Genomic DNA, 27,878 nt, shown 5'->3' with positions numbered 1-27,878 from the left:
GAAGTCTTTGTATACAATGATGGAGCCTGTTCCGAGATTACTGAAGATGAAAAAGGAAGCTGGCAAACAGAAGAGTAGAGGGATGCAAAGTCAGGAGGGAAAATAACGGTGTATTTGTGATTAGTACCTTTATCTATTCCCTGACCGTAAGAAGAAATGCCAGCACATGTATTAAATGGTGCAGCTGTTTCAAAGAGACTAAGGAAACAGGCCTAAAACTGACCTGTTGATATTAATTTAGAAAACTGTTAAGAATAGCATTAATCAGGTTGAAGTCTGGACTACCACTATGGAGAGAGAAACTGGATGGCATGTTGTCTAATAAAATGTTAATTCTTCAGCTGCCTTTTCTCCAAAGAATTATGGAGCTGAAACTACTAATAGTCTCAGTGATACGGCACCTTTTTCAAGAATGAGGCAAATCCAATTTCTTGGTTATGTATGACCAATCATTCTGGAGAGTATCTACCTTTTACTATATCTAAACTTACCCTCTTGGTTTCCATTATATTTTACATCTCTTTCTGAACTATTACGTAAAACAGCAGCTATGAAAATAACTTATGAAGATAAAGTTATGCCCCACAGAGTTTTGATTTCTCAGATTAATTGTGTCAGGGACAGTCAAAGCAGCACTGGTAGGGAACTGAGAGGGATAGTGTGGAAGAAAGATGTAAGTCTTAGTGCTGGATTTCTGAGAAAACCACTAATTATTCCTACATATTAGTTTCCTGCAAAATGTTCAGTCCTTTAAGGATCTCATGCCTTACGTCACTACTACATTTTGGAATTGCTCTTAAGTAGGAGTTTTAAAACAAGACTGAATACTAGTTTTAAATTCAAGATATGTGAATTAACAGTGGTTTTGATCACAATAATTCTAATGAGTCACACTCTAATGAGTTAGAACAAAGAAACAATTCAAGACACGCTTCATTGATATTCTAAAAGAATCTTAGAAATAGTTCAGTTGTCTGAAAGCATGCATGTATGTGACTAAACTTGGCTCCTTAGAAACAAAACAATTGAAAATATTTCATGTATGTTATGATAACAATAAAAAATGTACAGAATACCTCTGAAAACACAGGAAAAGATACTCTAGGATGTAAAGAAATAAAGCTACAAAAGTACGTAATTGTATGTTTACTACTAACTATATGCACACACACAACAAAATTTTTTTTTTTTTTTTAACAACTAATTTTTGCACTCAGAGTTTAGAAAGCAATCAAAATGATGAAAACTGCAACAGAAAACAGTATTCTGTCATTGAGATATAAAATACATGGCTTGCAATGGATGCGGCTACAGTCTGAATATTTCCCCAAATTCAGAAACCCCTTGCTTATATTATAGTATGTAATTCCTTTATTAAAAAGAACTGGGCCATTTACTTGCTAGAATGTAAACAAAGAAAAGTTACTGTGTAAATTAAGCTCATTCAGTATGAAAAATATTTCACTGTTTTTGAGTTTCTGGCCTATTAGGGAACATGCTGGCTCATCATCTTCATCTGCTGATGGAATGCTTTCTATCTTTGCTTCAGCACACTCAGCTTTTGCATTAAAGAAGTGCCTTTTTTGTCAAGCATCTGTGGATGTATTTGATATTTAGGATATAAAAAACCCACCTCCTGCTTGCAAGAGTCAATTTCGTAACTACTCTTGCTGATTACTTTTTGGATTTTTCTGCCTTTTCAAAAAACATTTAAATTTCCATTCAAACTGAAATGGTCAAATAAACTATATCAATGTCAAGGGCTTTATTATGTTCAAGACTACATTACTGCAAATAATGCCTGTGCTGAAATCATACTGCAAAAGCTGAGATGCAGTGCTAAGCATAACCTTCATATTCTGAAAAGTACAGTAATGAGAACAGAACATTGTTTTGTTTAGGTTAAATTGATGATTTAAGAATGATTTTCAGATTTTTTTATTATGCTGACAAGCTTCTCCATGTTTCCTCTACACATACTGAGTGAATATCTCAACCTGAAAACAGTCTCTGCATCTTGCTTCAAAAACCTCTGTACTGTCAGATTCAAGAGTTCTGCCAACATGTTATTGGCACATAAGCTAGGTCACTTGATATAAGCCTAAGCTTTTACCCGACTCTGGAAAACAACCTACAGCCTCAAAAAAAAAAAAAAGTCGTAAACCCAAGTTAATCCTACATAGTTTCTGCCAGCTTTTACAGTAATGTTTTGTGAAATACTGATTTAAAATTTTGTTAGTCTTGCATGGAGGAAAACTTCTCTGCACTGGTTAGAAAAAACGGTTAAAAATAATTAAATTATATGAGACAAAGGGGTATCTCATATGGAAACATACAAAATAATAGTATTGTACAAGGCCTTGTTTGTGAAGTGCTGGTGACCATTCTCATCACCAATGTTTAGAACTGGATGAGGAACAGGATGAGCAAGAACACAAAGCCCATTTTTCCAGAAAATGTGAATGACCTTGTTGGTTCAATCAGCAACATCCAGCTGGCTGACCTCACGGTGTGACGCTGAACTAGCACAGCCAAGATGGACTCAGGACCACAGGTCTCTCCATGACAGAGAACACATCACTTTTTGGGGAACCATGACATGTAATTTTACTGCTCATGTAAAAATATATTTAAAGTGGTTCTTCCATCAGAGTAAAAAACTAATTAATTCCCAAAGAAAGGAAAGTATTATCAGAGTCTTCCCTTAGCCCTTAATATAAAGCAGATGTTCGGTATTTTTCCAGGAAGACAGGCAGCATTTCCTCCCATCTCCTTCCTGCCTCTCACCTGAGATAAGGGCAGTGCTGGAGACTGTGTGGAAGACAAGGTTTTCTCAAAAATGCAGTTTTCAGATGTAGAGAAGTTTCTTGTCCCTGGTATCAAGATGGATCTGCAAAGCTTCACCCTCCCATTACTGCAAAACTGTTTCCATTTATTTGATGAGTGTCAGCTTTCATCTCAAGCCAATCAAGCACAGGGCATTTTGCTGCAGTCTGGATAGAAATCCTGTATATCCATCACTTCCTTGAGGTACTTAAAGTCCTGTTTGGCTTCTATTAGTATTAATGAAGCAGAAGCTCCCATACTCCCAAAGGCTTTTCTAGATAAATAGATAGGAAAGCAATTTAAAGTTGCCTTTGCCCTACTACTTGAACAATACAGAAAGAAAATACTACCAAACGTGGTACACAGTTTTGAAACAACTTTTAAAGCATATATTTAATAAATATGCTAAAACATTAAGCTACATGCTTTACAAGGGCCTCAGACAAAAGACTTTAACTTATACCATTTAACGTTTGTATGTTCACAAGAACAATTTCACATTTTAACTGCGTGAATCAGAATTATCACCATAATGGTGCCTTGCACTTAAAAAATAAGTGTAGATTGCACCGAGATTTTCCTGTGATTTAGCCCTGTTTTCCTAATTTTTATTCCAAGCCATTATAAAATGATCAGAAAAAATGCTGTTCCCCAGTGCCAGTATATCTGGTCCATATTTAGCATAAGAGCCCTCCGCCAACGCATGCACACATCGGAAAGACCCCGATTTCATCCTAACACGTCTGACCTCAATCTCTCTGTGTCTTGTTGTATTATGAGTTAGCTGATTATATGCAGTAAGTTATTTGTTTCAGTATGACCAGTGAAGTCCTGCATGCTACATATTTTTCTCTCAGCTTGCCACAACATAAGCCATAAGCAGCTTGATTATCTGACTTATTACATTCATGACAGTAATAGTACGATCCTAGTAAAAGTGAATCAGGGATAAAAATAGTCTCAAAAATAATTTCCTGGGATTTCCTGGGTTTGGTTAGCATTAAGAAAGAGCTCATAATAGCAAGAAAATTAATACTGTGGGGGACCACCAGATGGATGTTTTATTTTTCCGGTAACTAAATATAAACATGTCACAAGCCTTGCCATGAAAAACACAAAACCAGACCAAGCTTAGCTAAAACTCTTAAAAACAAAACAAAACGTACTTTAGTTACTTTCCAGGGGGTTAACTTCTTCACGTTTACTAAATTAGTAGACAATTACATGAGGGATTATGACAGATACATCATATATTTCACTTTGTAAATATTTTCTAAACCAAATATCTATTAGTCACACTGAGCTGCCTTGTTGATTTTACAGTTTATAATCTGCCAGAGCTCCTCTTCAAGTGACAGTACACAAGGAACAGATTACTGCACAGCTTCATGAGGGTTCTTGCTTACAACGTGAAGTAGTTCTACTTGATGCTACAGCAAATCTCTGCCTTTCTTGAAAAAGGAGTATTTAATGAACTGAAAAACGAAAAGTAGCTTTTTTTTTTTAGTTCTGAATATGCAGTACACATCCACAGCAAGATGTGTACTGTGCAGGCACATATCTGATTTCATCTGAGTTTGTTATTTTAATTATTTTATCCAGTTTTCTGTTAATTATTGAAATCAGTATCTTTCATTCACCATAAAGAAATGTCTACTCCATGTTCTCATGGGAGAACAATTTCATTAACCAGTTAACCTCCTTATCTACAAGGAGTAACAGCACAGAAATGTTACAGGAAAACATGAGAAATTCATTTGAAAGAATGGCTTTCTTTATCAGTACTCCATCAGGTGGAGGAGATCACTTGATTTATCTCTGATTTCTCATGCCTCCATTAATGAACAGAATTTGAAAAGTGTACAGTTTAATGCCTATGAAAATGACTCGGGGCCAACATTTCTGAAATATCAGCCAGTCCTAGTAACAGAAATAAAACATGTTTCCATGGATCACTTCACTTCCAGTTCAAAAGCAAAAAGCATATTTCCCTCATTGTGAACCGTGGAGTCTCCCTCTGTCCTTAAAACCAAAATATTTTAGATTCCTTCTCCCCTCCTGGTCTATGCAGATAGCATGGCACAAAAACCATTTTATAATCTTACTTAACTAAAAGCTTTTGATTAATTTTTATTAAAATTCATGTTAGCAAATGAATCTGTAGAATGATGACATTTTAAGTCATCTTGATCCAGAACAGACAGAAAGAAGCAAAAATTGCAATATTGACAATATTCTAGAAAGACACACTTTAAGCATATTGTTTCTGACAACATATGAAAAGCAAGAATTTATATAATATACTGGGAAAATGTTAACCTGAGACCACAGCTTTACCTGAATTTTATTGGCTCCATAACTGATGAAATACTTTTATATTACTATTCTCGTGTTTTGTTTTAATTACAATAAATAAGTCAAAAGTTTCTCATCAAGAGGAGATTTGGGTACGCTTACTTTTCTCTTATAGTGTAGTTATCAGAATTTTTTTGTCAGTGAGTATTTCTAAATGTGGAACTGCATAGCTGATATAAATAGCAGCATGTTACATTTCCAGTTAAATTTGAGCTGTTCTAAAACAGTACTAGTTTTGTTAAAGCTATGATAAGAAAAGCATATCAGAAAAATAACATAATTGATTCGATACACATGTAGCAAAGCAAGTCTGTATTAAAGTGGCAAACACACAGAGCGATACTCACCTTCAGCAGCTCTGACTAAAAGTTCCACCGTTTCTCTACACTGTTTAAACAAGCTTAGCAGCACCCCTAATTAAGGTACTAATTAATACAGAGACAACTAGAATAGCATCCAAGTTCCATGTTATATTTTGTCTTTTCACTGAATTTGATCAATATCATCCTACAGGATAGTAGTTCTAAAAAATAACAAGATCATAAATCAGATGGAAACTGAAGTGCAGAACACGCATGCAAGTAAAATAAGTGAAATGGGAGGTGAAGTCACAAGTAAAAATTATGCTATTGCCCTCAGAGAGCTGCAAAATAGATATTTTAAAGCTTTTTATCTCAGAAGCAGTCTACAAATTCTTAGACTGCATAAATGTGCTGTCTTCGTGAATATTTTTTTAAGTGGCCACAAAAAACCCCGTAATTTACTACGAAAAATAAATTCATGTGCAGATCATCATGTTTCCTGCACAAAATACACTTCAGGAGGCATGAAAATCTGCCTTGAAATACTCACAGCAAACAGATTTTCATAGATCTACCAAACCATCTGGCATTCATAGACAAGAAACATCGAGAACACCTCTGAAATTATATCGAGAATTGGGCCAGACTTGATTCCTGGAGAACTGTAACCATGAAAAGCAGCATCTCAGAGAGATTTAGTTAACACAAACCAAATTTAAAACAACTTCATGGTACCACCTAACCAGAAAGAGTTGATGTTGCCTCAACGGTTTTAACATACAGTAGCAATATATAAGAAAGTTAAAATAAATACATTAATAAATAATAAAAAAGTAAGGACTGGAGTTTCCTCCAAATTCATCGTGGCTTTTAGGAACCCAAATCTTATTGATCTCAGTGAGTTCACATCTCAGGATTTGCTATTTGTAGCACTATTTAAAATTTGAGAAGAAAGAGAAAACGACTTATGACAAAGAGTTCATCAATCGGTTTAGCAATCAAAAGAAAGATCAAGGAAGATCAAAAGGTGATTCGATTACAGCACAAGTGTCTCAAAGGGAACAAGAAGGGAACAAAAAAATGCTCTGGGTAGGAAAGGGCTCTTTAATACAGTGAATAAAGCCACAACAAACATCATTGTCTAAAAGTTGCAGACAAATTCATATGGGAAGGCATGAATTTTTAATAATGAGGTTGACTAGTCACTCAAACCTTCATTGATGGAAGGAGGGTTTTTTTAGCTTCTCAAAAACAGTGACAAATTTCTCATGTGTCTCCATGTCTTCATCAGTAGGCTTGATATAGCACTTCTTTCAGTATGTAAGAATAAAAATATATGCCTAATGTTTAGTAACAATCTGTTAATATTTTTATATTATTTTCAAAGTGAAAAGTTTCTGCTGAAAAGAAATAGTTACAAATCCTATTTTGAGTTTTTCAAAGTTTTAATATGATCAGGTTTGGATGTGATGATTTTATGTACAACATTCTTAAGGGCTCAATGTCTGCAGACAGATTCAAAAATCAAAAGAGGGCAGCCATTCTTCCCCAAGATAAAACTAAATTTAAAAATATTTAGTTCAAGTATTTGTGGAAGTAAGAAAGGCAGTGTCTCTGAAAGAAATCTTAAAAAAGCCTCAAAAAACACCTTGAACACTTAGGCTTTACATGCACAAGTTCTTCTGAGTTTCCTAAGCAAATCATATCGCTGCTTAAAAGATGCTAACAGCATCATTACTTCCTCCTAATTATGACAAAATACTCACAACTCTTACAAAAATAAGTGCTTTTGTGTTTACGATGAGTATTTTGTCATACAGTATTGTAGCCATAGACACACTCTCTTGTTCATAAACATTCCTGAAAGGGAATACATTACTGCACAGAGGCAGAATGAAACACTAAGCAAGTATGTATTTTCAAGGGCAGAGAACTCAAGCCTATGACGATTTCTGATATCTGTGAATGAATAGTGAAAGAACAGTGTTTGGAAGGAAAAAGATTTTTTATTTTTCATTCCCATTCCTGCCTCAAGTCTGTTTCCTGATTGTTTCAGCGTCTTAGCAATTTTAAATGATTCTTTTCCAATCATGTGAACCAGTCCCTTTCTGATTAGCTGAGCTGAAGAAAAAGTGAAAAAAAACCAATCTGACTTCTGATTCTAAACTAATTGCCTGTTAATGATTCAGTTCTCAATAATGTTCAGTTTGACCTAGCTCCTGCTTTTACTAGCAGATTGCTACTCCTGCTGCTACCAGTTCACTACAGTTCAATGCAACCACATCACTGCAATATTTTCAGAACTGTACAGTGTTCAGTAACCTGCCAGAAGGACAGACAGGTAAGTTAAGCAACCATTTATCTACAGTTTCAGTTACTTCCTGCTCTGTGACAGAACCCCAAGCAGAGATAGCTAGAAAACACAACACTAATGAAAAATTAATATCTATGATTAGAAATTCTAATGTGACAAATTATCAGCCTAAAGTATTGAAAAAAATGGTTCTAGTAAAATAAACTTGTGAGTCTACAATGCCCCAGTAGTCCACAAAAGAACCACAAGTCATTTATATTATAGATGTGGTACAGAACTCTGCAGAAACCTTCTATCTAGGTAAATTAAAGCTAGATCATGGTAATAAAACTTGGAAGAACCAGTCAGCCCTTTTATTAGGTTGTATAACATAGAGGGAACAAGTAGAAAAATGAAGCTGCAAATCCCTAATTCTAGTAAGGGAGGAGGCATGAACTCTCACATTAATAAGGAAATCTAATTTCTTTATCTGAACAGTCTTCAGAAAAATCTCTACTAGTGTAGCAATGTCATACATCACTGAATCATAATAACTATATCAGCTATGAGTTTGGTTATTTTTTTTTCCAGAATCATAACAGGTCTCTGCAAATTATTATTTTTTAAAAATAAAATTTATGGTGTTTCTAAGCTTCTGGAAAAAAATTAAAGCACTACTGAACCAACAACTAAATGCATTACCTTAAGTATTATTCAGTTACATGAAAACAGTTTACTTGCATCTGAGTTCAAGTTTCACATTATCAGTTTAGAAAAACATGTTTTTCATTTAACATTCTTCTTGCATTTGAAATAGGTTGTATTATACTACCTATCTAGATAATCCAGGTCCACATAAAGTAATCAAAAATGTTTTAACCGCAAGTCTAGCTCTTCTTCATCTAATGAGAAGAATTAATGTTTCAACCTTTCTACTACTTTTGTAACTGTTGCAAAACCAAAGCCTCATAACAGAATGTCAACATCCCTCCTCCCCACCCAAAAGCAAGTCCTTACCACTGGCAACCCAGACAAGCTCAACATCAAAACCTACCCCTGCTCCAGCCATTATACCTAAAATGTAGCTTCCTAAAGATTAGTTTCATGAGCTCTTCTATTAGTTATCTAATAACTTTAACCTAGAAAGATGAAAAAAATGTTGAACTTTTTTTCAGATTGCTGTAGAACATCCATTGCAGCAACTAATCCTGCAATAAAGATCGACTGGTATGAGACATAGCTGCTCCGTTGAAATCATCTGGACTATAAACAGTCAGGAAGAGAGTACTGACAGACAGTATGGACTTAAAGCTCCGTCTATTCCATCACCCAGCATTAATACACCCTTCGTTACTGATGGGAAAGGGACTGTAACTCTTCTCCAGCCTCTCATCAACATGCATGTAGGCTACGGTATTGAGACACTTAGGGGAACTGACTTCAGCCTTGATTTTCTCTGTGATAAGAACAATTCTTTAGCCTTTAGACACATACAGTACCCCTGTGGTTTCAGATAGCATTTGAACTGCTACCTATGGAAATGAAATCTGCAATAGGAAGCAAAATGCATTTTATTTTCAAGTGGTGCATGCAGTATGTGAAAATGTGTACATATCACATATATAAAAATATGTAATAAAGAATGCCTTGATCTTGGTTTTGATCCTAGCAGAGACCACTAAAACATTTATTTATCAAATGGACAATATACTTCATGGGAGAAACAATCTATTTCATTGACTTTGAAACAGCTAACAGTCTTTTACCTGTGAAAGATGAGACTCCTGGTGGGAGAGAACACTATGGCAACTAAATGAACTTAACCACTTTTACAATAAAATTTTTTCCTAACAGATCACGAGTTTCCAGATAGTGCACCTCACAGTTCAAGAGTTACATTGTAAACTAAGATTCTCCCATTAGAGTTGAAACTGCTTTAAACTTCATAGAATCAGAATAGAACAACAAACAAGTGGTATCTTTTTGGTATAGTGCAGAGTTATCTCAAGTCAATACAAAAACCTCAGGGAGTATAACTGCAATAGAAACCTGTGTTTATGTCAGTATAATCAGATATGACCTGTGGAAGCACTTTTTAATTAAAATAGGAGTTCTAGTACCTTGCATAAGGATTTGGACACAAGCTGGTTGTATCTGCTTTCTTTTGCACTTCCATTAGGTAGTAATGTAAACCAGTTTTACTAGTTTCAGTGCATTTTTCAAGGTCAATGAATAAAGCAAATGAACTTTTGCTGTTCAGAAAAAGAACATCATTGTTGGAATGTAAAGCCAGGGAATAAAATTCACATTTATGAAATATTTTCAGGACAGCATGCAAGACCTGAATCTCATTTTAACACATGGACAACAAAGAAAAATATGTATGGCCAGATGCTGTTAGATGTCTTCCAAAGTACTTTTAGGACTTCTCAGATTCCACAGTGCATTGATACAACATGTGTACGCTTAGTACTCACCCACAGAGGCATAATCATTTGGAAGTTCAGGATAAAGTTTGTTTGTACTCTTTTTAGCTGAAAGAGAAAATAAAGTAGCAAGTTATATGATACACTAACATACGCTGTTATATTCCATACACTGCTTTTGTAATACATGTTCAATAGTTATAAAATGATGGCAGCTATCTAAGGTGCAGCACGGAAGAAAGAAATAAGGACTTTGCCTTATATATCCTTGTCCAGAGAAATAAATCAAGTTAACAACAGGAGCTACACAGTAAAGCCTCACTTTCAATGACAGCACTTTGGCAGAAAAACTGTTATGGAGCCAAAATTCTGCCTCCCCTGCTCTACTGTAAGACCTCTACCTATTAAAAGATAATGACAACCTAAAAGAAAACCCAAGTGTTCTAGAAACCTGAAGTTTCTAGAAGCAGAACTAGTAGTTTCTAGTGGGACTGTTCTTTTTACTAAGAAATTTCGTTGTACCATGGGGTTTCTACGTATCCAACAAACATGAATGCTCCTTTGAACTATTACATGCTTCTGTAACTATACAAACACCACTTCTGTACCAAATCTGTCAGAGAAGAAAGGTTTGTTAACATAAAACAAACAAAACCTTTACCCTTTATCATTCATGGCACCATCCCAACATGCCTTCAGTGTTTGCCCAAGGAAGAGTATCAACAAAATATTTTTATAGAGACAGCCACTACTATAATAACTGCATAACATTCATTAGCTTTAATGCTCTAATTTTTTAATGGAGAATACATTAATCATTATAAAAATGCTTTTAACCTGGTGGTGTTGGTCTAACAGCAGGTCTAGGTGGGTCTGGTCTCAATGGTGGTCTAGCAGGTGGGTCATTTACCTAAAATGTACACATTTTTATAAAAAGCTATGTCACACCTGGAAGTAGATTGTAACTTCAGACCCTAGATGTATTTCAAGTTACATTGAAAAAAAAGAAGTCACTCTTTCTCCACTGAAATTGTGTGAAGTCGAGAAGCACACTAAAGAACTAGCGACACACATATGACTGTAGTTATTCACTGTGGGTTTAACAAAGATGTCTACCAGTAACATCAATATCTACAAGAAAACATCTTCTACAGTGCTCAGTATGGTATTGTAAGTTTGATTTTTTCAATGGAAGACAGAAAAAGTAGAAAAAGGAAGAGTATTCACATCAAACCTGGTATGCTCATTATTTGCAGATTAACTTGATTAGGAATGGTTGAACAAATTTTCTAATCATCACTTTAGATTTTATTATGGACTACTATAAAAACAAGTATATACTTTGCTGTTTTGGAGGACGAAGAGCAAAACCAGCAACATTCTTGTCCAGAACAGTCTACCAGGGCAATACTTGGATGGATGCATTACTCACATGCACTATCTGCAACGTGTTATGCCTTTAAGCATCCAATAGAGACATTAAGAATGCCACATGAATGTCAGCATTACCACTGACCAAGAAGTGTTCAGGAACAGAAAAAGCCTGTGTGAAAAAGAGGTGCACAAACCCTCCTGTGTTCCCTTACAGCTTTTCCTGGATTATTTTTTTGTTCTTCATTTTCATAGACTTCAGTGAAGGATGCTAGAGTTTCATAAAGATCTTCTGCTTGAGCAGGAACAGGCACATCACCAAGCAAGATGGCACTAGCACGAATATCCTGCCCATAAAACCTGATACAAAAGAAAATATGCCAGGTATTTGATCATCACTACATTTCAATGTCTAGATAAATTAATCCCGTGCAAATGGTTTCCCTGCCCCCAGCCCTGCATTTCTCCTACTGATCATCTATTGAGAAATGACAGAACTAGCTCAACACTAACTTTTGAATAAGTAACTGTAGCAAACTTGAATGCCTATCTACCACCTTATTTCGAAATATTCTTCACCAGTAATATTTTGTTCCTCATCATGCGGTATGCATCAGCTAGACTATTTGAAAACTGAAGAAACACACATCATTTCTGCAAAACATCATAATAGACTCCTTAATGATGTAGTAAAATTCTGTAACGGAAATACTGGAACCTCAATTTTATGAATGGAGACAGCTAAAAGCTACTGACATGCTGTCATTAAAATTAGTATTAGTCTTTGCTGATATTACCAGAATCCAAGTTTTTATAAACACAGAACATACAAGGGAAAGACACTCAGAGGTTCCTCGGATTTTTAAACTTAATAGGCTGCACGATGGAGGCAGCAATCCATAAGCCGGGTATTTTCTCGAATCCAGTGATACTCTAAACCACGTTTTTTTTTAGTTTCAAGTGACCTAAAAGAATATTTCTCATTATCCAGTAAATACCTCAATACCTATCTTCTACAATACTGTGCTGGGTTTAGATAGCAAGATTCTGGTAAGGGATGGGGCTACAGAGGTGGCTTCTGTAAGAAGCTGCTAGAAGCTTCCCTCATGTCCAACAGAGCCAATGCCAAGCAGTCCCAAGATGGACCCACCACTGGTCAAGGCTGAGCCCATCAGCAACAGTGGTAGCACCTCTGGGATAACATAGTTAAGAAGGAGGAAAAAGCCTGTGCAACAGCAGCTGGTAGAGAGGAGTGAGAACACATACGAGAAACAACTCTGCAGACACCAAGGATTCCCCTGCAGCCTGTGGTACAGACAATAGTGAGGCCAGCTGTCCCCCTGGAGCCCAAGGAGGTCCATGGTGGAGCAGAGATCCACCTGCAGCCCATGGAGGACCCCACGCCAGAGCAGGTGGATGCTTGAAGGAGGCTGTGACTCCATGGGAAGCCCACAATGGAGCAGGCTCCTGTCAGGACCTGTGGCCCCATGGAGAGAGAAGCCCATACTGAAGCAGGTTTGCTGGCAGGACTTGTGATCCCACAGGGAACCCAGGCTGGAGCAGTGTGTTCCTGAAGGACTGCACCCTGTGCAAGGGACCCAGGCTGCTGCAGTTCCTGAAGAACTGCAGCCTGTGGAAAGGACCCAACCAAGTTGGAGTAGTTCATGGAGGACTCTCTCCTGTGGGAGGGACCACATGCTGGAGCAGGGGATGAGTGTGAGGAGTCCTCCCCCTGAAGATGAAGGAGCAGCAGAAACAACATGTGATTAACTGACCACAACCCCCATTCCCTGTTCCCCTTTACCACTCGGGGGAGGAGGCAGAGAAAATTGGGAGTGAAGTTGAGCCCAGGAAGATGGAAGGGATGGGGAAAATGTGTTTTCTTCTCGATTTGTCCTTATTTATCATTATCCTACTCTCTTATTAACTGGCAATAAATTAATCTAATTTCCCGAAGTTGAGGGATGTTTTTTTCCTGAGACAGTAATTGGTAAGTAATCTCCCTACCTTTACCCCAACCCACGAGCTTGTCGGCATATTTTTTCTCTCCCATCCTGTTGAGGAGGAGGAGTGACAGAGCAGCTTGGTTGGCATCTGGTAGCTTGCCAAGGTTGACCCATCACAGATATATAATCTCTAAGCACTCAGCATTATCTCAATTACTTGTTGCAAGGTGTCTAAATTGAAGAAACCCTTGCCTCTCAAGAAACTCTAAACTCAGCACAGTATGTTCTCAAAACAGACTCTTTCTAAACTGAATGTGTCCTAGTTCGTTTTGTCACTATACTTTCTCTGAATCTTCTAGATTTGAAGATAACTTACTTGCGATTTGTTTCTTTCCTTTCAATTAAACAGGTTCCTTCAAGAGATACCCCTGCAAACAGTCCCCGAGATTTGCAGTATGTGTAGACAGCAGCAGAGCTTCTCAGGGCAACATCCCCTTCTAAATTTCTAGAAGGAAAAACGTTTTGGTTGACATTCTTCAATATGGCTTTGCAACACAAACAGCAATTATCTTTTTATTTTAATCCTACCAAAAGTCAGCAAGAGTTTAACTTCTCTTAGTTCTTATAAACTCTATTAAATATAGTCAAGTGGGAAAGGCTTGAAATCCATTTCCAGTTCTTATTTCAGACAGGACCAAGTACAAAGTAATTAAGTTGTTTGATAAGTTTTCCTCTGAAGCATAGAATAATGTTGCCTCGTGAATGTTCCACATTAGACTTCATCTTGCATTCAGAAGTCTGCAAATGAGTAACCCATATTTTAATAATGTTTTTAAATTATGAGATCATGTTTGTGGTGATGTGGAACTCTATATATCCAAATCCTCCTTGATTTTATGCTGCCCAAACCAGCACAAAATATTTAATTAAAGCCTTATTGGACCTCAGCAGAATTGGATGATTACAATTTTTGTCCTACACAGGATCACATAATATTTTACATTTGAAATACCTCAGGCAGTCAGTCAGTCCAACATACTGTTCAAAATGGATACATCAAATTGAGATCAGAGGGATCTGGGCTTTGCCTAGCCAGTTTTGTAAGACTTCCAAGGATATAGATTCCATGGACACTCTGAGCAACCCGTGCCAATGATCAATTATAGTCATGTTGAAAATCTTTTTCTTATATCCAGTAACAACCTTCCTTGTTTCAAAACAATTTATGACTACTATCTCTCACTGTCTTGCCATGCACTCAGTAAAGAATTGGAGTCTCTCTTCTCAGTGATCCCCTGTTGGGAATGCAGCCTCTCAGAAGACCTCAAGAACTTCTCCAGGTTAAATAAGCCGAGCTCCCCCAGCCTCATTGTTCATGCACTCCATATCGCTGGCCATCTTGGTAGCAGTTCACTGCATGCACTTAAGTTTATAAACATCTTTCATGTCCTGCAGGGCCAAAACTGGACACAATATTCTAGGCATAGCCTATTAAGTGCTAAGTACAGGTGAACAATCCCTTTCCTTGTCTACTGATTACAGCTCTGTTGATGCAGCCCCCTGCACTGTTTGCTGCCCTTGCTGTCAGGATGCGCACCTCACTGCCCACCAGGCATCTTCTCGACAGGGCAGTTACCCAGCCTGGCAGGCTCTGCCTACATAACTGCAGAGGGTTCGTCCAACCAAGGGTGCAGAACTTAGCATTCATCCTTGTCATATTTCATGAGGTTTCCTTTTGGATCTTTCCTCTACACTCTCTAGGTCCATTGGTCTGAATGGTAGCCCTACCCTGAAGTGTATATTGCGCACACCCTCATTTGGTGTCATCCACAAATCTGAAGAGGTTATTTTGCATCTGCTCCTCCAGGTCACTGATAAAAATATCAGGCAGGAGAGGTCCCAGAACAATCTCCCAAGGAATTCCACAGAAACCTGGCTTCAAAGCACAACATGAATCATTGACCACTATTCTTCAAGCCTGATGATCTGGTTTTTCACCTATTTGCTAGTCTTCCCTGCCTTGACACCTAGGTCACAATGTCCCAGCTTGGACACAGATGTTGCAGGACAACATACTGAATGCCTTTGCAAGGTAGATGACATTCACTGCCCTCCCCTGATCCACACATCTCTCTCATGCATGGAATAGGTATCACCTTATCCTTATATTTTATCAGAAAAGATGATTAACTGTCACTAAAAACTTCATTATCACAAAAAAGGAATAAGGAGCCACGTGCCCCATGAACAGAGTCTGAAGCTACTGGGCTTGGTAAGCCTGGAGAAGAGAAGACTTAGGAGCCACCCAACAGCAGCCTTCAAATATCTATGAAGACACAATCAAGAATATGAAGCCAAGCTCTTTATAGCAGTGAACGGTGGAAGGATAAAAGGCCATGGACATAAACTGAAACAAGAAATGTTTTGACTGGGTGTAAGGCAAAACTTTTTACCATGAGGACCCTGGAACAGTACAGCAGGTTGCCCAGAGAGCATAGGCAGTCTCCATCTTTGGAGGTTTTCAAGACCCAACTGGAATAACAGCCTGAGCGACCTGATCTGAAGTCATAACAGACCTTGCTTTGAGGAGGAGGTTGGAGTAGAGATCTTGTAAGATCCCTTCCAAGTTAAATTATTCTGCAATTATACCATCTCATCCTTCAAATTAAGCTGGCTTAACCACTTAAGGCTTAAAAGTAATTATTTGATGTATTTTTTATTTACTGTCAGGCAGATCTGTGGTGACAGAAAGCACAGACCTACAGGTTAATGGAAATAATAGTTCAGTCAGGCACAGTAGCACGTGAGCTCTTTGTTGAGCCTAGGCAAGCAATTGCCTGCAAAGAGAGAATAAATCTCAGAACACTTTCCTTCTACCAATAAATGCCTTTATCAGGAAAGAAAAAATAGCAACAGGTGACTGAAAAAGTGTAACACTGCAATAACAATATGGTCCAGTAAACCTACAGGCTGCCCAGGTTGTTTTGTAACATATCAAATAAAGCCACGCCAATGTTTATATATAGCTTTAGAAACTGCCATCCATATTTAATTCTACCCTATATTTAAATCTACCCCATACTAGGAGAGTATTTTACTCACCTCCCCAGAGGTCCAATTGCCACAGTAAGATTTCCTCCAAGTGTAAGATTCCCTCCTTTAGCAAAAGCTTCTACTGCTCTTTCATGATTCAATATTATCACCAAGTCTGAAACCTAAAAAATAGCAAATAAAAGTACTACGCTTTTTAAGAAGAAAGTTAAAACAACATGGGAGAAGCATCTTCTGTTTTGCAGGAAAACAGGTGGAAGTATTGAAAATTTTCCCTTCCCCAAATGAAAACTAGCTCCAGATTTATCAAGATTTTAATTCAAGTGAGAATCTCTCATTCTTTCAGAGAATTACTTCCTTTCTTGTAAAGGATTCTTCTGAAATGCTTTTCATAACAAGCTTGATTCTTTTTCTGCAAGGTATTTTGAAAGTAAAAATCCTTTCACCTACTTTTAAAATCAAATTTGACTGATTTTTTTTTAATTACTGATATGGTCAGTGTGTGATAAACAAAAGCTGTAAAAGAAACCTTAATTCAAAATTTCCTACTTAACCATTTTTTTTTATTATCAATGGTTTTGCAAACAATTATGAAGGCATTTTCAGATCCTTCTATAAGAGAATTAATGACAGCAAGACAAAACAAAAATTACTGTCCAAAGAATAACAGTAAAAAAGTACAGGTTCTCCCATTATTGACAAAATTTTATTTTCCTGACAGAAAATTAGGGGGGTTATATATAGACGTGTGTATATAGAGACAAATTAATATTTAATTTTTTAAGACTTGAATATATGAGATGTAGCCAGTTTCTTCAATAAACTATTGAAGCAAATAACTTAAGAGATAACAAATTATTTTTGAAAGATTGAAATGCAAAATGGAAAAAAAAAAAAGAAAATCACTATTTTTAAAAGACTTTGTTTACCTGGATTGTGACACAAAATGCACTTATCAAAGAACTTATACTGCTATTTAAGTTGATGCCTATTACCATCAGTACTGTAAAACTATAACTCTATTTGATTTAACAAATTCCACCAGAAGTCTTCTACAACTCCTTTCCCAAACTAGAAAGCATTATAAAGAAGGAAAAAGTCTTTCAAACATAAGCATGATCCTAATAAAGATCACTTGATCTTACTTGAAAGCTCAGTAAACTTACTACATGTATTAAAAAAAAAATTACTACAGCAGCACCAGTCTGTTCAACAGAGTAGACTACACTTTTCCAGCTTACTGTGATGGATTATCTTTTCAACAGATATCTTGACTACCCAGGGACTACTGTGCCTGATCTTTCATCTGACGGACTTGACTGAAAGACAGGTTCAGAAAAAACTTTCAACTTACCCCAAATTCCAAACAGTGACAGCAGGGAATACAAGAGGAAATACCAGATTATTTGCAAAACAAGGCTGGCCCAGAAGTATTTCACAGAGCTTAAGAGAGGCCCTTGTTATTAGCTCCCTGGTAATGTCCACCCCATCCCAAACAAACGATGGCTGACACGAGTAGTTTCTGAATCATCCAGGGACGGAGAGAGAATGTCATTCAGGATGCTGCTACCTCCTTTTACCCATTAAGAGGGTCAACCCACAGCTGAAGTTAAATGAATCCATAGTGAGAAAACCTTCAAGGAAAGCATTTAGACGACTTTTCAAATTAGTCTTTAATTGAGGTACCAAGTTGTTTAGTATGACTTCTGAAGTCTGTGATTTCCTTCTTGTTGCTTAAAAGTACTCATAAGTACCACTACAATGATGCCAACTAAAATCTCTCCTACAGGAATAAAATTCAACAAATTTCTACATGGCTTAAGTTTATATGCGACTAAAAGAATGCTGAAATTGGACTCTGGGCTCCTAAACCACTTAGGTACTTCTGAATAGCATCTCTTCTCTAGAAGAAATAAATAAGATTGTGTTACAATAATGTCACTAAGGAGAGTATTTTGTAAGCTGACTAAAATTTCAAATGAAGGGCACTATATTGCTCAGAACAAACACTGTCTCAGAAATAGCTTCTCTATTGAAATTATTTTAGTAAGTATCGATAGTAAATGGTTACATTATCTAAAATATCAGATGGAAATGATTAAAGGAAAAGTTTCATCAATTAATGAAAGCATGTGAAGAGTCTGTTTCATGGTCATAAAAGGAAAAAAAAAACCCACAAAAAACCCAACAAAACAAAACTCAAACTCTGGGACCCAAAATCAACATTTTCTAATGCTTTCCTACGGTAATGAAAACCAAAGAAAAGCCCCCCAAAAAAATAATAATTTTGTATTTCACAGTATCCTTTAAGAAGTGCACAGTAATACCACCCAAGATCACACAGTGAAAAACAAGGATGCAATAAAATATCGATCCATTGCTCATTATGTGAGTGCTGGCTGACTGGCTGTCAGGACAGGGGTAGCTGGCTACTTGTAGGGGACACACTGGGGGCTGCCGCGTACCACCCAGATCAGCTGTGCACCAATTCTTCTGAAGAGCAGAACACCCGTAGCCAGAGATCTTGTTGGGATTCTTTGGTAATCAGCAGAACAGAAGCTACAGAGAAACAAAAGAGAAGGACAGGACTGGAGGCTAGGGTGGGAAAGAAGAGGGAAGACAGAAAGAAACAAGGGTGAAGGAGCTGTGAGGAAGAAGAGATGGGAAGCAGAGGGAGAGAGCTGTCAGGGCTCAGATGAACAGCATTTCTCTGAACATGGTGTAAGCCCCTTACTTCACCATTTCTGCTGGTTGGAAACTGGCTCATTTTCTGTAGGATTCCTTCAGAGGAGGTACCATCAGTTTTGGTGCTCCCAAACCAAAGGGTTAAGTCAGTAATCACAAGTTTGAGTGGGACATGCCTGAAGTACAGTAGCCTTAGCTGAGCTTCATTTCCCTCCACCTGTAACTCCTTTCACTGTTCCTTGCCAGATGGAGTCCTTGTGCTCTTCAAGTAAGCACTTGATACAGGACTACGTATAGGATACTATTCATTAACTCAGATTGACTTATATGTGAACACTGACTGGAAGCTTTCCATAAGGGAAAAAATCAGTCTGCTAGAAGTGAGAAATCAAGGAAATAGGTGTTATGTCACTTCTTTTCATTTACATCTCTCCAAGCAATTAGACTGATAGGATCAAAACCCCTATTTTGTTTGTCTTGTATAACTGAATTTTATAATAGCTTTTTTATACAGAAAAATTGATTCTACTGTTTCACTGACATTCAGACTTTTGTCAATGCATTTTAATTCCTTGCAAAAAAATTACCAACAAGTATTTCAAATGCAAAGTTATACCTCAATTCCAATTTCAAATCCACCACCAAGGCCAGCAATTCCTATTGCAGAAGGAGCAGACCAGGCTGTCATGCAAAACAAGACAAATTTACAGAATTTTTACCACATGTTACAAGAAATACTTAACATTAGAGTTAAAAAACACCAACAAATTCTCTGTTTAAAGCTGTGTTCAAAACCAGTACAACGCAATCAAACCATACTGGTTTATCCCACAGGAAAGAATTTAATACAAACGCTCATATAAACAAACCTTTGTTAAAACTATTTATCATACAGTTCTCCATAACTGGATATATTTCATTCTTCTAGTGAGTTTTAAACTATATGCTTTTATGTTTCATCCTTTTCTACAAAGATATTGAAAGCATTATTTAAATCAGGTGCAATATAGGCACAACATTTTGAAGACAGCTTTCAAACCAAACATTTTCACCTACTGGCTTGGCTCCTTACACATCTCATGTTTTATACTATGAAAAGAAGTAATGAAGAAAAAAATTTTTTCCTTTAAATTCTCCCATGAAATACAAAAGGAAAACATCCACTTACTTCCATTAGGAAGACGAGCTAATACAATTCCACTTCCGCCTCGAGCAGTCACCAAAAATCCAGCTTTAATAACGGACAGAACTGCAAGGCCTTTGGCTTTAGCTATTACATGTGCTGAAATAGCAAAAGAATTTATTCAAGATCTTGTAAGAGAAATTTTAAGAGATGGGGAAAATAAAACTACATTTCACGATTTTAACATGTAAGAGTCAAATAATCAAAGCAAAAGCTTAAAGAAAATGGCAAAAGAGCTGAACTGATAAAGATGCCGCTACTCCATAGTCAACCACAAAGCCAGTCCCAGGTCAGACCGGCCTGCGCCAATCTCTACACTGCCACATCTGCTTCACCCATCCCGGTTACCTCAGCCACAGTTAGTCTGCTTATTGCCACGAACATTGTGTGTGAGTACCCTTAGTGAGATAAAGAGGCAGTGAATACTTGACGTCTACATCTCTACAGATTTTTGGAGGAGTCTGAATTTAAATCACAGAGACACAGAGCAGCCTAATCAGCTTATATCATTAGACAGTGTTTGTGGCAAATAAAGTGTCATCATCCTGCAAGTCTTATTACAGACCTTCTGAAACATAATATTTATAATTCAAAGCCATAACCAGCAACACTGGTTGAAGGAAGACACTAAGAGAAACACAGAATAACAATTGCAAAAATAAAGAGGACAGCAGCAAATAAGAGTGCTTAATCAGTATCAAAGGAGAAACACACCTTGATTTCTTTCCTTTAACTTATTTTCATCTAGCTAATTCTAATAAACACAGATATTCAAGAACTTGAGCTACTATTCCAGGTTCTACCTTAAGAACAGGAATTTGCAGGGCGAACATGAGACAGCCCATCCAGCCCAGAAGGAAGCCCTCCTGTGCGGATACTGTGTGGTTGTAAACATGCAAAATGTTTGCCTAGAATACAGCAAACTGAATGCCTTCCAAAAGGTTTTCACAAAAGTTATGGCATCCCAGATCTTCATTCCTCTCTAAGTTATGGACAGTGAAAACAGAGGCAATTGGTAAAGGGTATGTGAATGCAACACAGGGAAGCACTGGAGGTTTTAGCTGAACCAACACATTTTCATTACTCACGAGGTATGATTTTATCGGGTCCATTTCTGGAGGTTATTTCTGTAAATTCTCGTAATATTTTAGCGGCCTTTTTAGCTTCTGACTTCAGGTTGGAAGGTATAGGGTTATTCACTGTAAAACATGGAAGAAATAAAAAGTGGTATCTATGGTCAGTTCAGGATAGCTCATATAAAAAGTGTAATTTGTATGAGAAAAGTGATTTTTTACAAATAAAGAGTAACACAAACAAACCAGGGAACAGCGAATATAAAAAATGATCTTCTGCATCAGACCCACATTTTGTCTCTGATAGTTGTAACAGAAGATGCCACCCAGGAAGAGCACCCAAGCCCGGTTCTTTCCAACAATCTGTTCCCCTTGTACTTTCTAGAATCCACACTGGTAACAACAAGGATGTTGGAGATACCTACTCAGTTGTTCCTGTCAGTATTTATTTATGGGCTTGTTGCACATGAATTTGTCTAATACCTGTTCAAATGTGCTGATATCCTTTGCCTCCAGAACTCCTGCAGCAGCAGTTCACTACCCGCTACTTAAATACTTGATGTATTTTAAATTAATCTACCAGTTACACTGAATGCTTGCTAGTTCAAGTCTCATAAATCCTGGTGAACAACTGCTACATTCAACTTATCCTCTACCTTTATGCTTATATAAATAGCCACAGCCTCCCAGCTTTCTCCACTTCATGAGTCCCAGCCATCTTAGTCTCCCCTCAAGGTAGTTGCTCCATCACTCTGATACCTCTAATTGCTCTTCTCTGTACCACCATCAACTCTGCTGTCCTTCCAACTGGCAGTTGTTGGCCCATGAACACTAAAAGGTTAACATCTCTTAAGAGACTCCTTTTACAGAGCTAAACTTGCAGTATGTTCTGAAAGTGAACAAAATTCTGTTTCAGATCAAGAAATTTCCTTTAAAAATCTACTTCTTGTTCAAGGGTTTATCAATATTTTCTCTCCAATATAATCCAACATAAGCATCTCTGTAGATTTCAACTGAGGAAAAAGCAGGGATCAGGGATAGATTATGTTTGCTTTATAAAGCTGTAGACTACAGTAGCAAACACAAAAAAATAAAAATCTTGAAATTTACCCCCCCAGATCCAGAAGATCATAAATTCTGCAGAAGAGATCTGCTGTCATTAATCAACTACTGAACAGAATCAAGTATTAGAAGATATTAATCTTCTGCAAAAGTATATATGTATGGATAGTAACCTTTCACCTGTAGATTTGCAAAAAGAGACCTTAGTGCAGATAAAAAGACATGAGTTAGTCTTGATTCTTACATTTACTAAAACTCTTCAAAACTGTCACTTAAATTATTCTTGTTTTCTTGTCTGGACATATCAACACCCACCATTTCCAAGTTTATCAGCAACAAGTTGTCCCAGTAGTACATGGATATATTGTCAGATCAAAGATGCATCTAACCTAATGTCTTGTCTCTGAAAAGAACAAGTGACAGTATTTCAATAAAATGCCACTGTTCTTAAATTCACAAAAGCATAGAAAAGATAGCATATAGAGAAACAACTTTCAGTCAAGAGTGACCCAGTTTTTTAATAGGTGTTCCCTGAACATTCATTCACCTCCTCACTCTGGGCAACATTCCCATCCAAAGCCATGAAGGTGAGGACTAAACACATTTTGAGATCAAATCAATGAACCTTGGAGAGTAATTCCACTCAGACTAAGTGAAACACATAGCAGCAAGTCAGCCAAGTTTCTGTCCAGGCTCCATTGACTAGAACAGGAATTACACCTCTACTTTTCAAAGTGAATTATATTCTTCTAGTATGTTGTCCAAGCAAGAAGGAAGATTCCCAGAACAAGAGAGATTTTGCCAGCTGAGTCTCTGAACCAGCTTCCCCCGTGAAAGCTTGGAGCAACATTTGGCTTTGGTGAAAATGCAGCAAGTATAACATTATAATTAATAACATTATAATTAATATTGCCAAAGACAGTGCATGTCCATTTCCATAATCAGGTGAACACTTCTGTATGTAGGTTTTCACTTAAGATATTTTGTAAGTCTAGACATCTTGACTTTGGGGAGGGTCATCTACCTGGTTTACCTAAGACGCATTGCATGGTACTTAATTCTTATGGTTCAATAAGACTAAAGTTGAAGAATACTTCATTTTAACTGTGGTAAAATGGACAGTTACATGCCTGATCACGCAGGACTCTCAGCAAAGTCATCAAGACAATGAAAATAAGACATGTGCATGCTGGAGAAAAAAATATTGTGAAGATAAAATAGATTAGAGAGATAAAAAAACCATTACAGAGGAAAAGCAAGCAGTATCCAACTTCTGGATTACAGAGAAATATCTGTGCTCCTCTCTCTCTTTCGCCTCTTCCTTAACTTTGCATGCATTCCTTCCTCCCCTTTGCTTCTCTTTTGCCCATCTCAGAATTTGGAGGAATATCTCTAATTCATTCTTACTGCTAAACAGGAAAAAAAAATAGCTCATATTTCAAACAGATTAGAAGAGAAATCCCTTAGCTACGTCAACTGAGAAAACACGAGATGTTTTCAGACATGAAATGAATGAACGTCTGAAAGCAAAAAGAAATTAGTTTAAAAAAAAAGTTTTCATACATATTTTCAGATTCAGAATTGCTTCAGAAAGATTTGGTGGTCACCAGAAAACAGTGGGTGCATGTTTTCCTGCACATAGGAGTTACTATTTAACTGAGGACGATTCAAAGCTGAACTCCATGACCCAGTAAAAGTAATACTGTTACTACCTCAGTCTCCCTTCCACTCTCAATACATAATTGGTTTCAAAATCAAGTTTTGGTTGTACCTTGGTGCAGGAGTGAGAATGTCAAAGTAACCCTTTTCACTGTTTACTTTGAAAGTTTTACATAATACCTAGGATGACTCCATGATTTTCCTATCTGGTTTATTTTTATCCTGGTGTTGCTATTTAGGAACAAATTAGGAAGAAATATTTTTACTATGAGGATGGTGTTTTTATGAACAGGTTGCCCAAAGAGGTGGTAGATGCCCCATCCCTGGAGACATTCAAGGCCAGGTTGGACAGGGCTCTGAGCAACCTGGTCTAGTTGAAGATGTCCCTGCTCATTGCAGGAGCGTTGGACTAGATGACTTTTAAAGGACCCTTCCAAACAACTATTCTATGTTTTATCTGCACTATGACTCTAAACATTGTAATCCCAAATGCAAGCTTTCCATAGAAAAATACCACTACTTGAGCAAACTGAAAATTATGTATTTCCACTCTGCTCCCTCTAAAAGGGTATTTTTCGTGCCACATGGTGTGGGGTTCCTTTATTACCAGGGGACGGGGGAGATGGAGAGAGATTCCTCATCCAGCTGTACACCGCAAGAGGAAGCACAAGAATAACATCTCATCCTCAAAATAACAGCAGAAACTTCACTTTCTTCCTGTATTATTTGTTTCCTACATCAATATTGCTTCTGCATCCCCTAGGTATCTACAGGAATTCACAATTCCACTGTCCCTTGCTTTTTCCCTTCTGGAGACAGACTGAAGCAATGCTGGCTTATTTTTCTGGACTAAGAAACAGCAGGAGGATTTCACAACATTCTGCCAGATACTTTGCATGGAGCCAGATTTATGTTCTTTCAGAAGCAGGCTAAGAAATGGGTGATGTGGCTCATTTTGGGTTCCTTTATTTACTTCCATAATGTCATGTAGATACCAAGGAACTGGCAGATGCCTACAGGGGTCTTGAGGAACTGATGACTTTTTGAAACAAAACAACACAACACTCCCCTCCCCTCCAAACAAAACCAAAACAAACACAACCAAACAAAACCCCCACAAACAAACAAACCCCCAAACCAAAAAGCCCACATCCTGACCTAATTATGTACAATATGGTACTTGATAAAGCCTGGCTGGACTCCCGTTTTGCTAAGATTGCTGGAGCCATAGCAAAAGAAATATTTTTTTATCACTGAGGAAAGGGGGAGGTTTGGTTCTCCCTCTTGGGCTATGACAGACTCAAGATTTTGTTGACAAATCTGAAGATTAAATAATGACACAGACAACAATCAGCACTAAGAAGGCAAAGTTTAATGGTAGCTATACAGCACGGGTGAGGCCTCACTCTTACTATTAAGTTTTAGATCAATCAGTTTCACAAAACTTTATCAAAAGGCAAAGATCATTATGCTTTTCCAGTAAAAAACAAAACAAAAACAACTAGTAAGTGGAAAATTGCATAAATATGTCAAAGACAATTCAAAACGAGTTATTTACATTTAAGAAAAAGTACATGGATGCTTGCACTATGAAACACTGGCATCTGTCCCAAAATACAACAGAAATAAAATAACTAAAGATTATAGTGAAAGTTAGGGACAAAATCTTGTTTCTGCTTGCTTTAATCACTGTATAAACAGACAAAACTCTAAGTAGGATATCTGTGACATCAAAAATTGTTTAAACTTCTGTTCACCGATCAAATTGTCCTCCTTCCCCTCAAGCTTACCTTCAGATTTGAACTGTAAAATTATTTTCTTAATAACCAATTTAATATTGCAAGTCTATTGAACAGATGTTATAGAAGTATCTGATTTTTAATTAAAATACTGTATGTAATATTTATAAATAAGCAGAAGTTCCACATTCAGTTTACCCCTTCAATAACATAAGGAATAATCCTGTAGCACTGTCTTCACTATTAGCTTTTAAGTATGCATACAAAATTGCCCATTTTGTATTCAAGTAATGCTCAGGAAAGAGGTAACCAGGAGCAATAAGACAATAATATCTGTCAGGAGGATACACTGACTGATGGATTTGGAATGCCATGACCAGCGAACGCTCAGCTGGGAACAAGCTTCATTTGCACTGCTGCTTGTTGTTGAAAGGAGAAGATATTGAGCATACGTGAGTCAGCAACACAAAACCCATGGGGGAATATCACACCAAAATTGATTAACTGCTTAATTTGTAAGCTGATGAGGCAAGTGCGTCAGCCTCTAATTTACATTCTGACTAACAGTAATAGTGTGTTGGCTGAACATTTGGTGAAATTATCTGAGCAAGGTGTAATAAAGAATAAATAGAGCCTTTTTACTTAAAAGGTATAACTAATTCTGATATAATCAATATTCTGCTGAATATGAACAGCTGAAATAAAGGATGCTGGCATTATGAGAACCTGAACATCAAAAGTGCTGTTTCAAAGAAGATCAATGCTAAAGTGGAGACAAAGTCTCACATGCAGATTTCATACATATGTTGCCCATTATGTATGAGCTTTGCAGTATTTGGTGGAAGGTGGTTTTGGGTTTTTTTTGGTCACAAAAAGAAGAGAAAACAATGGCAAATACCTTATACAAGCCTCAGACAGTAATTCAGTCTTAATTTTCACTTCAATAAAAAGCTCAGAAACAGCACAAAAATACATTAAAACATAGCTGATTTGCAAATACCCATGTTATAGCAGCAACATAAATGCTAAAAAGCTTGTATGAACACAGAACATCCAAAATTATGATTATGAACATTCATAAACATAAGAACTAGCATAGTCAAGAAAGGTGAAAGAAGAACATCTAATGGGAAAGAGAAACCTGAAAAGCAAGACAGTGCAGTGTTGGAAAAGACTCTAAGCAAGTTTTCAATTCAGTATTACACTTAAAGAGATTAATGTAATTTTGGTTTCACAAATGTGTAACATTGTGGTACTGTAGTAGCCAGCTCAGCCTTGGGATTCATCTGGTACCTGAAATTGCTAGAACAGCGTGCAAGACGTGTGTTGTAAGCATTTTGCCTAACCCAAGAAAAAGTGAAGCAATGTAAAGCAGGGGATGACAAGCAGCAGACTATGTTGAACATGTCTCCATCAGTCTCCCTCCATTTACTACGTCCAACACATGAAGCCAGTGGTAGACAGCAAAGCAGACAGGTCAATGAAATGTCAAGAAAAGATCTCTGGAGTTCAAGGTAATAGTGGCAGAAGTTGAAAAGGAACCTGGAGGAAAAGGATGGAATAAAATAAAGACAATAACCAGCCCCTTTAGTTGAAAACCAGCAGACTTCTGCTGTCAGAGCCTGACCTCCTTACTCCAACAAGTAGATATTGTTTCCTCAAGACTCCAAGAAGCATGAAGGAGGAAAGCCTCAGAATGTGCACTTTGGTCATCCTGCTAGAAAGCAGCAATGGTATGGCAAAAAGGAGCCCAGGAAAGCAGTAGCAGCGAATGAGAAAGTAGCAATTATTGACACCAAGGTTCATGCCAACTGTCTGTGTTGTAAAATTCTGCCACAGGCACCTGGAGAACAGCAAGGGAGGCAGAAGACAACAGGAAAATACATTGGTGTGAAGCAATGTAAGCA

At 37.2% G+C, this 27,878-nt stretch overlaps 1 protein-coding gene across 2 annotated transcripts in view; it reads right to left on the bottom strand.

The window, feature by feature from the left end:
• The window catches only part of SH3YL1 (SH3 and SYLF domain containing 1), a 46,314-nt gene that overhangs the window by 12,231 nt on the left and 6,205 nt on the right, over positions 1-27,878 (bottom strand). The window contains exons 2-9 of one of the 2 annotated variants that reach the window (XM_065631841.1): positions 21,527-21,637; positions 20,424-20,537; positions 19,872-19,936; positions 16,622-16,734; positions 13,896-14,024; positions 11,771-11,933; positions 11,040-11,112; positions 10,254-10,310 (exon numbers count right to left, since the gene is read on the bottom strand). In XM_065631841.1, coding sequence (XP_065487913.1) covers positions 10,254-10,310; positions 11,040-11,112; positions 11,771-11,933; positions 13,896-14,024; positions 16,622-16,734; positions 19,872-19,936; positions 20,424-20,537; positions 21,527-21,637 — 825 coding nt within the window. The remainder of the gene's footprint in view (positions 1-10,253; positions 10,311-11,039; positions 11,113-11,770; positions 11,934-13,895; positions 14,025-16,621; positions 16,735-19,871; positions 19,937-20,423; positions 20,538-21,526; positions 21,638-27,878) is intronic. The other variant, XM_065631843.1, reaches the window with a different exon arrangement.

Source organism: Caloenas nicobarica, chromosome 3, assembly GCF_036013445.1.
Source record: "Caloenas nicobarica isolate bCalNic1 chromosome 3, bCalNic1.hap1, whole genome shotgun sequence".
In the NCBI taxonomy this organism is placed as follows: Eukaryota; Metazoa; Chordata; class Aves; order Columbiformes; family Columbidae; genus Caloenas; species Caloenas nicobarica.
This window is presented reverse-complemented; position numbering and strand designations above follow the sequence as displayed.